This window comes from Micropterus dolomieu, linkage group LG05 (genome assembly GCF_021292245.1).
Source record: "Micropterus dolomieu isolate WLL.071019.BEF.003 ecotype Adirondacks linkage group LG05, ASM2129224v1, whole genome shotgun sequence".
In the NCBI taxonomy this organism is placed as follows: Eukaryota; Metazoa; Chordata; class Actinopteri; order Centrarchiformes; family Centrarchidae; genus Micropterus; species Micropterus dolomieu.
Genome location: NC_060154.1, coordinates 7,470,169 through 7,486,755, shown reverse-complemented (window position 1 = coordinate 7,486,755; position 16,587 = coordinate 7,470,169). Strand labels below are relative to the sequence as shown.

At 40.4% G+C, this 16,587-nt stretch overlaps 1 protein-coding gene and 1 long non-coding RNA gene across 6 annotated transcripts in view; one reads left to right on the top strand and one right to left on the bottom strand.

Annotated features, from left to right (window-relative positions):
• LOC123970758 overlaps positions 1-3,997 on the bottom strand; it is a 9,254-nt gene extending 5,257 nt beyond the window's left edge. The window contains exon 1 of the long non-coding RNA XR_006825050.1: positions 3,937-3,997. This is a non-coding gene — a long non-coding RNA (uncharacterized LOC123970758). The remainder of the gene's footprint in view (positions 1-3,936) is intronic.
• kank4 (KN motif and ankyrin repeat domains 4) overlaps positions 1-16,587 on the top strand; it is a 76,958-nt gene that overhangs the window by 45,718 nt on the left and 14,653 nt on the right. For 3 of the 5 annotated variants that reach the window (XM_046049031.1, XM_046049032.1, XM_046049033.1), the window contains 2 exons: positions 10,729-10,802; positions 11,328-14,780. In XM_046049031.1, coding sequence (XP_045904987.1) covers positions 10,784-10,802; positions 11,328-14,780 — 3,472 coding nt within the window. In that variant the 5' untranslated portion in view covers positions 10,729-10,783. Of the gene's footprint in view, positions 1-2,135; positions 2,211-10,728; positions 10,803-11,327; positions 14,781-16,587 lie in introns of those variants that run through there. The other 2 variants (XM_046049036.1, XM_046049030.1) reach the window with 1 other exon arrangement.

Sequence of the window (16,587 nt, the reverse complement as noted above, 5' to 3'; positions counted from 1 at the left end):
CATGATTCTCATTTGCTCTGACATGCACTGTGAGCTGTAAGGTCTTATATAGACAGGTGTGTGGCTTTCCTAATCAAGTCCAATCAGTATAATCAAACACAGCTGGACTCAAATGAAGGTGTAGAACCATCTCAAGGATGATCAGAAGAAATAGACAGCACCTGAGTTAAATATGAGTGTCACGGCAAAGGGTCTGAATACTTATGACCATGTGATATTTCAGTTTTTCTTTTTTAATAAATTTGCAAAAATTTCTACATTTGTTTTTTTCTGTCAAGATGGGGTGCTGAGTGTACATTACTGAGAAATAAAATGAACTTTTTTGATTTTTGGAAAATGGCTGCAATGAAACAAAGAGTGAAAAATTTAAAGGGGTCTGAATACTTTCCGTACCCACTGTATAGAGAGAGGAGAGGATTTAGCCACAGAATATGTGAACATTGTCTAAGTTTATGTTTGATAAAGGTTCTCTGTGCAAGAAAGTCTTCTATTATCACTTTAAAAAACAAAACATGCGCATCCTACTGTATATAACGGATATCAGGTGCTAGACTGAACATAAGCAAGAAGTATACTGAAAGGTAATTCTAACCCAGTGCTGAAGGTCCAACCTAATATTTAATTTCTGTTCATGTCAGGCCATATTCTTCATATATAACGTGCACTGGACTTTTGCACTGATCTGTGTATTGTGAAGGAAAATCCCATGATATTTGTTTTTTTCCTATAATGACCCTGTGTTGTGTTTCTGTTCTACTGTTGCTCACATTCGTTATGCTTTAGGAATGTGTCTTATGTATCATACATACAAAGCAAAGTTACCATAATGTACAGTCATATCTATGTGCTTTACTATGTTTTCTATGTCTGGTTTCTTGTTGTTAGCTCATTAGGTTAACAATTTGTCTCTCCCACACATTCACATGCTCTGCTTCCCTAACACTTATTTAGTCATTACATACAGCATCATCAAAGTAAACAAAGTGATTTATGACACAATTAAAGCGCAAATTAACAGTTACAATATCTGTAGTGTGTCAACTACCCAGCCCTAATTAATTGAATGAATTAAATAATGCTATAGTGTATATCCAAATGAGTATTTCATGTGTTCCATATATTTGTGCGCTAACCTGGCATGTCAAGCCAAAGTGTGGAGGCTGGATTTTACAGATGCTTGCTGCTGAGCTGTTTTAGGGTGCTCTACTCACTCGCTAAGAGGTGAATTAGCAGTGCTGGTCTGAGGGATTGGTGTAGGAGCAAGATAAGAGATAGGACCCATTTGCTTGGACAGTAAGCCTATTTAAAGGGTGTTAATTATTTACCTCATTTACACTACAGAGCCGGCTGGACTTGCTAGGTTTAATCATTAGACTGCTTTCTGTTATTGAGACGGAAAAAGCTAGGGAATTTATTTGTTAAATTTCACAGAGATGATACCTCGGCGAAGCTAGTCTGATGCTTCTAAAAAGGTTTTGTAATCCAGTGTGGAGTTCAACCTGGTCAGTGCAGGCCTCATGTGGCCCTGTGACAGCACACTGGGGGTTGACTTTAAGTCCTCCAGTAATAATAAGGCTGGTGCATTGTGGGAGTTCACTGTAGGGCAGACCTTGTGCCAGCAGGCTAAATGCACACACACATGCACCTCAGATAAAGACATGCGTGCACACACCAGTAGATGCATGAATAAACAGGGACCCGTATGCAAAAAGTTTGCATACACACAAACACTCAGGACTAGTCTCCTTTAGGTCTCCCTTATGGTAATTTGCACTTTACAATCTCGAACTTTACACACACTAATGTCTACACATTTAAAAATGCTGCACTATAAACACATACAGAGAGGCAGTGATGGTTTGTGTGTGTGTGTGTGTGTGTGTTGTTAGTGTGTGTGTTCTCCTTTGAGCCCATGTAGGTTAAGGGTGTTATTGTTTTTTGTTTTCTGGGCCAGTAGGTTGCAGTGGGTTGGCTGGTAAATCATACTGAGAGAGCCGATAGTCTGACCAGCTAGACAGCTTCTTCACTTCACGTCTCTTTCCTCCACCCCTCAGCGCCATCTCTGCCAACACCGCCACCCCTTCCCACCCTTCCTCCCACTTTTTTTCTTTTTTTCTCTCTGTCTCTGCTGAAGTTAAACCAGAGACAGGCTCAGTAGCACTCACAGAAACAGAAACAGGAAGGACAGGAGGAGAGGAGCTGCATGGCAGGTGAGAGGCAAACCACCCCATGAGAATTTACTCCTTTTTTCTGACTCATCTTCACAGTTATGTCTTGTTTCTGTGTCCTCCTTATTTTTATTATTATATAATTGTATATATTATATCTTATCTCTCTATCAACTCTTTTCTCTCATGAAACATTTTCTCTTGCTTTTTCCCTGTTTTTATCTGCCATAATTACATTTTGTTTACCTCACATTGCTCATCTTCTCCTCTTTTGCTACACCTCACCTCTCTTTTCTCACTCCCTCTTTCCTAGCCTATTTTTGCAAGGTAGGACATAGTTCACATGTTAATGCCTGGGATGTGTGAAAACGAGTGTGAAAGAGAAAAACAAAGAATGTGTATGTGTTTGTATATATGTGTATAGAGAGGCAGTGTGGTGTTTTCTGTTTGCAGAATGTTACTGCTCTTCACATAGCTTGGCTAGCCTACACAATGCAGGAGGAATAAGTGGGCAGGCCGACAATCAGGGAACACACATGCTACACAGTGAAATGAATATTGAGCTGCTTGGTGTGGCAATCAGCCAACTCTTTTTTTCGTAGGCGGTGTTTGAATGTGCGTGTCACATGTCAGATTTTTTTTTCTCTTACATGTGTGTGTTTTTTGTACTGTATGTGTGCAAGCGGAAGCCGAGCTGGAAGGCTGTCATCAGGCTCAAGATCAATAGAGTGTGAATTCATAAGTGGTCGATTTCTTCACAGAGTCATCCTGCCTGCTCTGCAGACTGTGTTGCACCACCATCGCCTGCCTGGCTTCACACTCTGTTGGTGTCAGGCAGGCTCTTTATCACCAGGGGGTGTGTGACTGTGTGGGGGAAGAAATTGTGTGTTTGCATGCATGTTTGTGTGTGCTTTCATGCACAAATGTCTAATTTCATGTTTGCCCGATCGTGTTAGAATTTCCTGATTGAATGTGAGTGTGTGTCTCCTCTATTTTAGCGTATGTAGTAATTAATGGGGATCCAGATTTATATATAACCCACGTTTCAGTGTGAGTGTGTTTACCCATCAACTCAAGCTTGCTTATATTGTACATTTGAATATTTTATACATGTTTGGTGTTTGTGTCTGTGTGAGCTGTCATAGTGAGTGGAAGGGGATTTAATGTGACATGGCAGTGCTGTAAGTGAGCTACTCCTCTATGGCAACATACAGCACACCTTCTCCCTCCACTGCCCTTTGTCATATCTCTCTTTCCTTTTGCCCAAACCCTCCTCATTCCTACCATCCCTGACTAGATATACCCCTCTGTCCCTGTCCTGTCTTGGTGCCAGGACTTTTTTTCACCACTTTCTAAAATCCACATTCCCTTCTTTTCTCCTCTTGAAATGACAAGCAGTTTGTAAAAGCCGGTTTAACAGTTTCTATATCAATGTTTCTAATGAAAATTGCAAATACTTTTAAATGCATATATTTGTATATATTTGTTTTCTTTAACTTTTATATAAAACAAGAAATAATTGAGTGTACATCAGAAATACATTTGTGAACCTTAGGTTTTTTTGTGTGTTTTTCAGTTGTTAGTTGAGTTTGTTTTACATTTAAATACACCGATAAATATATTTGTGTACATTGAAAAATATTTTTGTGGAGAGTCATTTATATATTTATCTCAAAATACATTTGTGAATCCTTCTGTAAGCATTTGTTAACAGTGATCTAACTCCATAGATAGCCCACATGCTAATTAGTGGTAGCAGTTACTTTACCTCATCAAGTAGCCATAATGCTAACGCAGCTCCAGCTAGAAGGGGTTGGCTGTGTGCTCCAATTAATAATAGATGGTGTCTCACTTCCTTTATTGCTAATAAAAGTAGGCAGCTTCTTCTCGTGCTGGAATACCACAAGGGCGGGAGGAGATCTGAAAAGGGAAGATGCTTTCATTCTGTGTAAAGATAGAACGATAGGCTAATAAGAAAACAGTTGCATGGTGTAAGGGTTATCTGTCCTTTGACAGACAGGGCAGAAGCAGGACAGGGTTGGTAATGTTAAGGCCATGTTATGCTGATGCAGATAAAGTTAAAGCAGTATTGATAAAAAGTCTTTCTTCCACCTTTTTCTCCTGTGATCACTCATGTTGTATTTAAAAATAGCCAATCACATTGTACAAGTGTCATATGACTTATGTATGTGTATAAAATTGAGATTTGATTGAGGGTCTGAATTCAGCAGTCCATTAATTACTTATGAACCACAGTTAAACGTTAAGTGTGTTTTATACAACTGGAGATGGATACAGTGTGTCTGTCAGAACACCATGTTTGAACAACAGTGTGTGTTCATTTAAATACAGAATAAATGATCACAGAAAGGGTTGGAGGTGACAGAACAGAACTGTAATCTGCTGAGACTGAGCAGAGTATCTGCCAATGTCATTAACAGTCTTTTCACTTAATCCCAACCCATTCATTTAACCAAAAAAGGAAAATTGAATTCAATGTTTTAAATGTTGTCTGATAGAATAAAACATTCCGCATTTATTGCAGAATAGCAAACCAAACCTTGTAGCTCTGTCTGATTGTTCATTCATTGTAAGTCTCTTTTTTTGTAATACAAAGATAGACTTAAAAGCCATCGTTTGTCCCTATTGGTATTTTGTAAAAGCATGAGTTTCTATTGTTTGCTCTGGGCTTAGAAAGACAATAATTTCCATTTAGCAGTCAGAAACTTAACATACTGTTTAATGTAAGCTAAACTAAAGTGATGCTTTTTTTCAGACACAGACAGGTTTTTTTTTGTCTCTTTTGGGTTCAGCAATCTACTGGAGGTAACTAGCTTTTAAGCATATTTTTCCCTATTGTACTTTGAAGACATCTGTTATAATAGTTATATAAAAATTCATTGGTTCTGTATTAAAGTATCCAGTGCAACCCATAACCTTAATTTGCAGTTCCTCACAGAAAAAGCTGTTTGAACTGACCTATAATAAAACAGTAGCCCACTCACTATAGCCCTGAGGGATGATTTTGCCGCTGTTTAATGAAGCCCATAGACAGATGTTCTTTCTCTAATTTTTTTCTCTGGGGTTGAGAGACAGATGTTGATTAGCACAAAGGGAACAATCTGGCCCCTTCTGAATACAGACAATGTCATACTGGACTAGACTAGATCATACTGGATTCGGACTGAAAAGAAGAGGTCTGGATGATGAACTAGAGTGAACTCGACAGAACTGGAGTGAATAAAAAATTAAAGCCATATTGGCCCAGAAGATGCATTCTAGTAGTAGCAGTATTATTGTAACATACTTAACTATACATAGACAGAGACAATCTTAGACTGGAGTGGGATGGACCAAATTGTTCTTGTAGAGCAGAGGGATTGATCTGTTCCTGCAGAGCACACACAGACTAAGCACTGAGATATCAGATAAATGTCTTCTCTCTTCATGATCTGGATGCGAACAGCATCTGTCATTCGATCTGGTTCTGCAATCAGAAACTTTCCAATTCCCAGTGGTCTTGTCAGTGAATTTCCTCAATTTTCTCAGTTCGCTGCTCTGGAGGGTCTCTGTGCCATAGTGTGTCATTATGCAAAATTGTCATCCACACCTGAAACACACCAGATTGAACTAATTGCACCGTCACCTGCGCCCCTCACTCACAGTTGTATCATAGGCAATGTCTAATGAGTACAAAATGGATAACAGACATCAGATTTAATGTAACCTGATGAAAGAAGCAACATGGAAGCTTTCATAATGTGATATGTTACATTTCTTTAAAGAAAGACATTTGATGAACAGTTGCTAATGGTACATGTAAAAATGTAGTGTCAGAGAGTCAGCGAACTAACGGAGGAATGTCAGTTACATTACACAATATCTTAGCAAAATCCCTAAGTGTATTGAATTGGGCAATGACGCATTTTATTGCTGATTAATTACACTTTTATTTGTAGAAGTAATAATGTGTAATTGAGTGTATGTGTAAAACACTACTTGGCAATAAAGCTCCTTCTGATTCAGATTCAGATTCTGATGAGGCATTTTATTTGCTGATTAATTCAACTTTTATTTTTAGAAGTAATACTGTGTTATTGCCTCTTTCCAAAGTTACATAGTGTTATTATAAATGTATGAAAATAGCATAGGACAGACTGCACTTTGTGTTGTATGCTGGTTATTTTTATTTACTTAAACGCCAACCTTTCTCCCATTTAAATGCAGTCACATTCATTGCATGTGACCCAAATAATAAAAAGTCAAAAACAAACCTATATAACAATACCAAAGGTACATTCACAGTGTGGTCCTGATTGGCTTTAAACAATAACTCTTCTAATTTGAAGCAGGTAAACCGGTTTAGTGCTTCTTTTGTGCGTGTGTGTGTGTGTATGTGTGTGTGTACGAGAGATCGTAATGCATGTTTTTTTATAATATATAGAGTATGAGGCAGAAAATGACAGAAGGAGAGCTGGAAGAGAGGGAAACATAACGGTAAAGCCGCTCTGTATGTCTGAGATAGTATGAGTGACCTGCCACTCCCATCTTTGCCTCTTTTTCACCTCACCCACTTTCTCTCTCCTAACCACCCGCCTCCTGTCCCCTGCTCACACTCCCCAATCTTGTTTCCTGTTGGCCTGTCTTCTATCTAAGCCTGCTCAGTGTCAGGGTATCAGACTAATTCAATCTCCCGTACACAGCCATTCCAATGTAATGACCCATGACATTCAATTAATGCTTTTCCCCATACTTGGTAGGTTGGGTCAGTAGTAATTTTCTATATGTTTGTCAAGTGTGTATGTGTGAATGCCTAGGGTAAGTGTATGTATAATTTGAAAAAGCTTGGCAGTCAGTGTAACCTTAATTCATATCATCACAACATTAAAATTCTACAATACAACACTGTGTATTTAGATAATTACCTGGGTCTCTGTTTCATAATACTGTCAAAAAACACTACACTGATGACATATGAAAACCTCTGGCTGTCAGTATGAGCTTATTTACTATACTCTAATTATTCCTGCCTTCCGGGCTTCACATTACCGATGTCGTCGCCTCTCGACCAGCTGTCATGCTTATTGGATTGGTGTTGAAAGATTGCTGCGAGTCCTTCAAGAGGTTATGTACATGTGTGAGACTTGGACACACTCAACCAGACAACATATAAACACTATATATACACTCTGTAAGCAATGTAAGCACACACACATAAACCAACACTGACAAAGAGAGTGACTAAATTGGTGCTGACACACGTAAAATGCACAGTTTTAGACACACATACTCTTGACTTCCTTTTAGCCTTTTGTAGCCTGTGGCAAATACTATCAATTTGGATTAGCATGAGGTTTTAGCTCATAGTCATTATGACTGTAATCCAGTGTGGATTGTTCATGTTCAGTGTCACCAGAGCCTCTTAAATATTTATACATTATCCTAACCTTTGTAATCTACAGTACTTGCTACCATGCTGTGATAACACCGTCACCATATATACACTTATGGATGTTAATAGACTGATATTATGGCTCATCATATATGGTAATCACACAATGATTAAGAGTGACTTTAATTAAAAGAAGAAACTTTAAAAGATGCTCACACTGTAGGGAAGGTCAGACTCTTCCTTACTGGGGAAGTTCCTAGCTAGTTCTGTTACTGATTGTTACTGTGTTGTCTGCCAAACTTCATTTGTCATTCTTCATCTTTCCCCTCATATTCTCCAGCCTATGTCTGTTCTTTCTTCTCCCCTCCCTCCTATTTTTTTTTACCTACCCCTTTCTGTCCCTTCTACATTCTGTCACACTCTACCTCTGTTTCTCCTTTTGGTAATGATCTAATTAAGGAAGGTTTTGTTGCCTGCCCACCGTGTATAATTGCCATTGGGGTCTGTCTGTACTTCACTCAGCAATTACAAGCAGCATTCTTCTGCTCCCAAATCAGCTAATTAAGCCTTAAGGACAGTGAGCCGATCGTAGTTGCACTAAGCATCAGGAGGAGTCAGGAATGCCTGTGCTCCTCTCACTCCTGGGGCACGCAGAAGTAGTGGATGGAAGAATGGTTGCCATGGTAGCAATCACATGGTGTCAGATCCTGTGCAGAGGCTGTCAGTCAGTTGATCGGTGTGTCACTCTCTTTCTCTATGTGTGTGTGTGTGTGTGTGTGTGTATCAGTTCATCGGTAACAGAGACAACAATTCTGCTCCAGATCACCAATTCTTTTCATTATTAAGGCTCAATCTATGAAGACAGTAGAGGGGCCAAATAGAGCTTGTCACAGTTCCTGTTTATGTCCCTTGGTGGACTGGTTGTCATTTTGATTGATTACATTGCCAGCTCATATAATGCTTGTCTTGCAATATGTGTCCACTCAGCACTGCACAGCACACAACTTACCCTGTGGGCAGGACTATGCACTTACTCCAAACTACTGTATATATCAGCTAAGTAATGTTTTGTACAAGCACACAAACATATAGTATCAAAATATGCTGCAAAGGAAGTCGTAATGCATTTTCACTATTATAATCAATTACAGCAACTAAATCTGTCACATGCAAGTCTGAGTGACTTTTAGTAATACCATTTGGTACAAGATCAGTTGAAATTTATTTGTGTATTTTGGGGGCTTTTTTCCCCATTTCATTTAATAGTTACAATGTAGAGACAGAAAAGGCAGGGGAGAGAGGGGATGATATGCAGAATTCAAACCCAGGCTGTCAGTTGAAAATTTATATGGATAAGACTTTTTTTTCAGCATTATAAACTTTTGTAGAAAGATACAGTTTGAAGATGCATATTCCATTCTTTCAAGACATCAAAGTAGCCATTTCAAATGGAAACCTGCCTTTTTAGAGACAGTGTTTCATATTCACACAAGACCTTTATCTTCCTTGAGAGTGAAAATGAAGAAAGGAAATTACGTTACGACACTGTTGCAATATAACTATTTACATTAAATTATTTATAAATTATAAGTATTTATAATTACATTATAATATCAGTTATAACATCTGCAGTAACTTGTAACCCATGGGCATAATAAAGAAACTGTGCTAGCCCACCTACTAAAAATAATGAAAATGCTAATTTACAAATCTGAAACTGCCTCACATGTTGAAGTTTAAACTCCAGTACTTTTTAAATCAGAGCTTCAGGCACATATGCCCTATGTCTCCTAGAAGATATGTTCTCCACATATTTGCATAGAAATTGCATGAATAATGTGCCCCTATTGCTAAATAGCTTTAAAGTTGATATTTGGCTGCAAGGGCTTAAGTGATCATTTAATATGGATTAGCTCACTCAAATCTTGGTGAATTGCCTAGGTTTTATTGTTAGTATTGGATATTTTATTAGGAAGCTTTGCATAAGCCCATAAAAGTTTTGACTCCCCTCACTGAATTGTTTCACATGTCACTTACCTCTACTCCTCAGTAAGCTAAGTGTAGAAAAATGGGCAAGTGGCTCTGGTTTCAAACTGGAACAAATGAGACAAAGTAGCACCAAATGGAACATGTTCCCTTTTGTAGGCCTTTCCAGTGTTACGTTGACTTTAAATGGCTTCTAAATGCCTGGCTCAGCAGTGCAAATAAAATTAAGTTATTGAATACAATGACACTGATTTTCCCCTCATTGTGCTATTAATATTTGTTGTTGTATAACTAATGTTGTCTTCAGTAGAGTAGCTGTGACTGAGACTAATTGACTGCATATTTACAGTTCTATTACATTTAAAGTCTTAGCTGCATATATCCTAATTCATATGCCTTTCTTCAAGTCATCTGGACTGTTAGTGCTGCTGACCTGCTGTATACTGTAATTATTCTAGTTCTACCATTTGCTATAAAAATATTTTGTTGTGTTATTAAAATACTCCTGCAGACACATTACACAACATGTTGGGTTTTCCTAAATACGGTTGCAAATTGCTTAGGTTAGATTAGACGTAGGCATGGCTGGAGTATGGTTTACATAACTTACATAACTGGTCTTACATAATTTATTAAATATCTAATCTCAGATAGGCAAATATTTGTTCTCTTGTTGTATGAGTCGGTGATCATATTGTCTTATTTCAGTTGCTGTACTGAAAATGTGAAAATATATAGTGAATTTTGGAGAACAAGTAACTTCAACAAAGGACTTTTTATGTTTTAAGTTGCACATTTTCTGGAACCTTATCCACAAAGACCAGACACTGTTTTCCTTCTTACATTTACATTACATTTACATTTACTCATTCAGCTGCCACTTTTATCCAAAGCGACTTACTAATGCTTACAATTGTCACACGCCTCTGAAGCAACAAGGGGTTAAGTGTCTTTCTCATGGACACATTGTTGGATGTGTCACAGTGGGAATTGAAACCTGGGTCTCTCACGCCAAAAGCATGTGTCTTATCCACTGATCCATGGCCACCCTATTCTTTAATTCAATCTGTCATTATTCTGTAAAACTTAGACACTGCAGAATGTAGAATTCTGTTCGGATGGTGATGATGATGAATAACATTACAGTTTCTCATGCAGCTCTCTTATTTCTGTTTCATCTAGGCTGCCAGCTCCAACTGTAGCAAACACAAATCGATGACTGAGAACTCCGCCTCCCATGATGGACAAGAAAAGTGGTGAGTGTCAATAAGCGGGCTTTTAACAAACAGTCCCCTTGATTCTAACTCGTGCCACAAATCAGTTTCTTATGATTTTTAATTAATTAGTCATGGGCTGTAGAATCAGATTTTGTGTTCATTATACGATATCTGACATAATGGGTTAAACATGTAACTTCTTGGTCCATTATACGGCCAAAAGCAGTGAAGGGTTTTTCCTTCAGGTGATAACCAATTTCTGTCTCATAAGTTGACACAGCATGAGCAGCATTTTGCATGCTGATTAGTATGTTTTGGCGCAATCACTGCATGATAATTACTTCCCAGTAAGTGATATAGTTTTACATAATGAAGCACCTTGTGTGCAGCACAGTACAGCCTGTCTGTACAAGTGGGTGAATAACGCTAATAATAATCTGTTATTTGGTTCATGTTCATTTTGTCAAACATTTCAGCTATAGTTGTCATTGTAACTATTTGTAGAAGCAGTAGAAGAACACTGATCAATCAATATTGATTGATTTTCATGTTAATTCCTTATAGCCAACGGCTTTCAGACCAAGGCCAGTGAGGGCGGTGTTCAGAGGAAGCAACTGCCCTACTCAGTGGAAACTCCCTATGGCTTCCACCTGGACCTGGACTTCCTCAAGTATGTTGACGATATTGAAAAAGGCAAAACCATCAAAAGGGTCCACATTCAGCGCAGGGTCAAGGGCCCACCCAAATTCAGCACTCTGCCCAGGAATTTCAGCCTTCCTGGGCATGGGGCTAGGCCTGCCCCTAAGGAAAAGGACAGCACATGGTCTGGGACATCCACCCTAGGGCCCAAGCCTAAATCAAGGGTAACAGAGGTCCAACAGATCTTTGACTTCAAGGCAAGTGAAGGGGCAACTTCAAGCCAGAGCAGCAGGGGAACAACCAGTCAGGGAACTGGCTACAGTTCAGCTAAGCCCAGAGATGAAGTAGGAGCTGGGGCTCGGGATGTTGAAGAGAAAACTGTGGAGATTCAAAGTCGGCCGAACCTGCTCCGAGCATCAAGCATGCCCATCACCCTACAGCAGCGGAAAGGTTCTGATTCAAGCAGTCCAGACCGTATTGTGGGAACACCGGAGAGTGGCTCAACGGAGAACATGTTCCGGGCTTCACCGGACATAACAGAGAGACGGTGTGTTCCCCAGGATCGGACAGGGCTTCACCAGCAGATCACAGTAGCGCTGAAACGGGTCAGAGAACTAGAAGAGCAGGTCAAAACAATCCCAGAACTAAAGGCTCAGATCTGCTCACTGAGGGAGGAGAGAGAGCAGCTACTGCTTCAGCTCCAAGCCCAGGCCCAAGCCCAGGTTTCCATATCATCCTCTACAATAGCACAGAGTTATGATTCTGGGACACACACTCAGCCACAAGGACAAAGACCTTCAGAAGGGCTCAACTTAGCTCTGATGACTCAACGCACTGGAGGTTTAGAAGCTTCAGAGTGTGTGCCAGCAAAGCCAGTAACAGGGAAAGAGAAACAAAGTGTGACAGAGAAAAGTACAGTGTTACAAAAAGAGAGGGAGATAAATCAGGAATCTGTCAAGAGTTCCTCAGCACATGGAGACATGGGTACATTGTCAGAGAGACAGTCACAGCCATCAAAAAAATCAGACCAACAGAAAGAGACATCAGAGAGTCCATTGGAACATGCTGTGCAAAAGCTATCACAGGACATTGCAGGACAAGAATTATCATCGCTTAGGATGGCTATAAAAGATGTAGAGACTAGCAGTATTCAAGATGGTAATGCAGCAAAAGGAGGAAAACTTGAGGAACCAGACCGTATGAAGCTGCAGGAGAAGTTAATGACACTGGAGGCTAAACTTACTCAAGCTAGCCAAGAGCTGGAGAGAACTAATCTTCTTTTGAAAGAACAATTAGAGGAGAACAAGGTAAAAGAGGAAAGAATACTACAACTGAGTGATGGAATGAGAGTGGAGGTGTGTACTACAGAAGCATACAGCAGACCAAGAAGAGAGAGTATTGACACAGGGACAGAGACTGAGAAGGTAGATTTTTCAAACCAAGAGACAGAGACAGAACCACCTGGTAAAGTAGATCAGGGAACAGATACAGATAGAATATGTATTGAAGTGAGTGTACCCAAACCAGAGACCGGAAGTATAGATCAAGGAACAGAGAATAATAAAGTTGACACACATGAACAGGTGACAGAGATGGAGGCAGAAGTAGCTCCTGTGAGCCCACCAAGACCCAGAGCCAACAGCATGGAACGGGGCACAGTAACTGAGAGGATCACCACTCAGGATCAGATGACCGAGACACCTGTTGCTGAAAGGGTCAACCAAGTCACAGAAACAGAAGGAGAGACAATAACAGATCATCCTCAGAGACCGAGGGCCAGCAGTGTAGATCGGGGGACAGAGACAGAGAGAGTGAACACAGTGGACAGAGTGACAGAGACAGAGGAAGCAGAGAGGACAGACCAGCAGACTGAGACAGAGATAAACAGACAACAGGATAACAATCCAGGCAGAGATGCAGAAGTCGAGAGTCAAGTGAGAGAAAGTGCTGGCAGAGAAAGAGTAGAAGACGTAGTGACTGTGGTCAGTGAAAGAGTGGAAGCACATGAAATAATTCAAAGAGAAAGCGGAGTTGAACAAACTGTTGTTTCAGATATTGTAAGCCAGGATGAAGCCTGTGCCAGTCCACTTGTTGTAGCAGGAGAAAATATAGAATATGAAATTGAAGCTGTTATGGCACAGAATGACTCAGAAACAAAGGAAATGATAGCCCCAAAGAGTGAAGTAACAGAAATTGTTAAAACACAGCAGATTGCACTTGAGACTGTAGAAAAGAAACAAACAACAGAAGGTGAAATTGTATGTGCAACAATCAAAGAAACTGTGGTCATTGACACAGTTGTAGTAGCAGCAGAGAATGGAGCTGAGAAGACAGTAGCTCCTGTACGACCCCAGAGAGGCCGAAAGCCCTCGGCAGAGCAGGCACAGCCATCACCTCCTCAACTTCAGGCTGCACCTGTGCATCCCCGTAGGGGATCCAATGAAACTCAAGCCGATCAGTCCCAGCCCCATGTGAAGGTACAGGGTCCACCTCAGCTCAAGACCCAAACCCCCACACAGCTCTCTGAACCACAGGTAAAACATCCAGTTATATCTCTGTCTCAGGCTGGGGACCACACCCTAGAAAAGAGGACTCCTGGGGAGTCTAGTGAGAAACAATCTCAATCACAACCTCAGACTGAGACTCAGTGCCCTTCTCCAGGCTCCAGTGAAGTCCAAACCCGACCCAAATCAATTCAAGCACAGTCTCAGTCTCAAACCAGTGCAACTCGACGGGACTCCAAAGAGCTTAAAACACCACAGAGAGGATCCAGGGTATCACAACCTCCTATTCGTGGATCCGGAGAAGCCCAGACTCACCAGGTGTCATGTGACACCCAACCTCAGTCTCAGGGCTCTCGTAGAAGTTCCAGTGAGACTCAACACCCTCACAAAGATACCAACGAGACACAATCACTGCGCAGGGGCTCCAGTGAAACATCCCAGCGTGGTGGTTCAAGTGAAGCCCAGGCCTCACGCCGGGATACTGGAGATGCCCAGCCTCCTCGCAGAGGCTCCAGTGAGTCACCAACATCGCCTGCGGCTTTGGGCCAAGTCGTAACACGGTTAACAGGGCTTTTGGGGGAACAGTGGGCACAGCTGGGGAGCAGCTCTGGAACTCAACAGATGGCCAGCCAGCAGGAAGGCCCCAGCACACAGAAACAGGCGGCAGGGAAAAGAGCAGAGGCAGGCAAAGGAGCATCAGCCAAGCCTGCAGGGAAAGCAGTCCCTACAGCAACAACAGGGAAACCAGCAGGGAAGCCTGGTCCCTCCAAAATGAGCTCTATTCAGAGTCAACTGGTCAGCTCCCTCAGTGTCCTCTCTGCCTTCTACTCACCAGGCCAGAAAGCTGCTGCTGCCAGCAAACAGCAAGAACAAGGTAGGCCTGTGGTTCAGTTAGGAACCTGTGGTTTATACTGTATATACATGTTTGTATCTCTCTGTCATATATGTACTTACATATATGTAATAGACTCAAAAATGAAGGGGTTTAATAAACTGATACTTTGCCAGTAGTCTAATGACCCTGAGTGATATGGACATGATTTAGTGTCACATCTACCTACTAATACGACCAATTATTGTCAGTGGTTTACCCGAAGGCGAAACATCTACCTTGCCTTCTAGTTCAAAGTTCTGTTATCTCTGTTTTTTTAATTTTAGTTTTAGTCTACTCCACTGTAGCGTCTTCTTCTGAAACTTTTATAACATTACAGAGGTAAAAGCTTAACTCAGCAGGCTCCATCTCTACTTAACCATTTTAATAATCAACTTGCCAAACCTGTTTGTAGTTTATTATATTCAATACAAATATAACATATTATTTGAATGACAACATTAACGTAACAGGTGAGGTAAAAGAATAGCATTAATCTGCTGAGAATCTGTAAACCACATGATGATATTATGATCATATACTCTGTGTTGGCAGCACATTTGCATGTAATAATATATAGACATTTAATATATATTGTGTGTCAAAGATACAATAACTATTGGCTGTTACATACAAGGGTGGACAACAAACTAAGCACTGGTGAAATGACATGGTACAATATCGTTCAAGAGTATATCAAGTACATATTGCTTGCTTTACACAGTATTAACAGACACACTTAAGGAAGTACACAAGCCCTTACTTACAATACACAGTCAAATGGACACTCAAGCAAAGAACCACACACATACACACACACACACACGCACACACACACACACACACACACACACACACACACACTTTCTTCCCTCTTTTGATGTCTCGCTGTTTTGTTTCTGGCCCAGGAGCTGAAGTACAGAATCACTCTGCTATCACACACATATTTTATTTTCAAAGTTCATTTTAAGTTCAGTGTTGGGAGTACAGTATACAAGAGTGATTTTGAGATTTGAAGTTGCTTTCTACATCTTTGACACCTGAGATTCCCAGCCGGACTTCTCTAACCTCAAATTACATCAGTGTTTTACTTCTACAAATACTGGAAGAAGAAACCATCACTGTTACATTGAAAACTCTCACTCACCTCAGTCTTCACAGATTTGAGATGAGCTTTAGATATTTGTATGGATGAGTGAAATATCTGTGTCTCTGACACAGTGAGGGAAGGTAAAATTACACTATTTTTTATGCATTAAAAGATGGCAAGAGGGTGTATATAAATGCCAAATATGTTCTTAACTTTCCCATTTCCCTGCTGCTATCTCCTTGAGAAATACCGGATCTAAAAGCATTCTTCTTCTTCCATGGTGGTCGCTGGGATCTTTTCAGCTGGTGTTTTTTGGCTCAAAGCCACATCCTTATGTCCTTACATGAAACATTACAGAGCCTCTGCACCATGTCTGCTGTCAGGCACAACTAAGATAGCCATACTGGGCTTAGAGCCAAGGGGAGTCAGCAAAGGATCCCATGCAGAATCAATTATAGGGCAGTTACATACTTGACAATGTCAAGGTTGTATGTTGCTATCAAAGCCTAAAATCTTGACTTGTATATGCCTGAAAATAACTGCAATTGTCTGTTGATTTGACCAAGATTTTTTTAGTGTACTGTCATCTGTCATCATGTCATGTCATATTTGCGTATAACAATATTTGTCAGGCAGAGAAAAGTCATTTTTCTTGACAGTGTGGTACAGAGGACAGACTTCTTTGTAAATGTAAATGCTCTGTATTTGTATAGCGCCTTT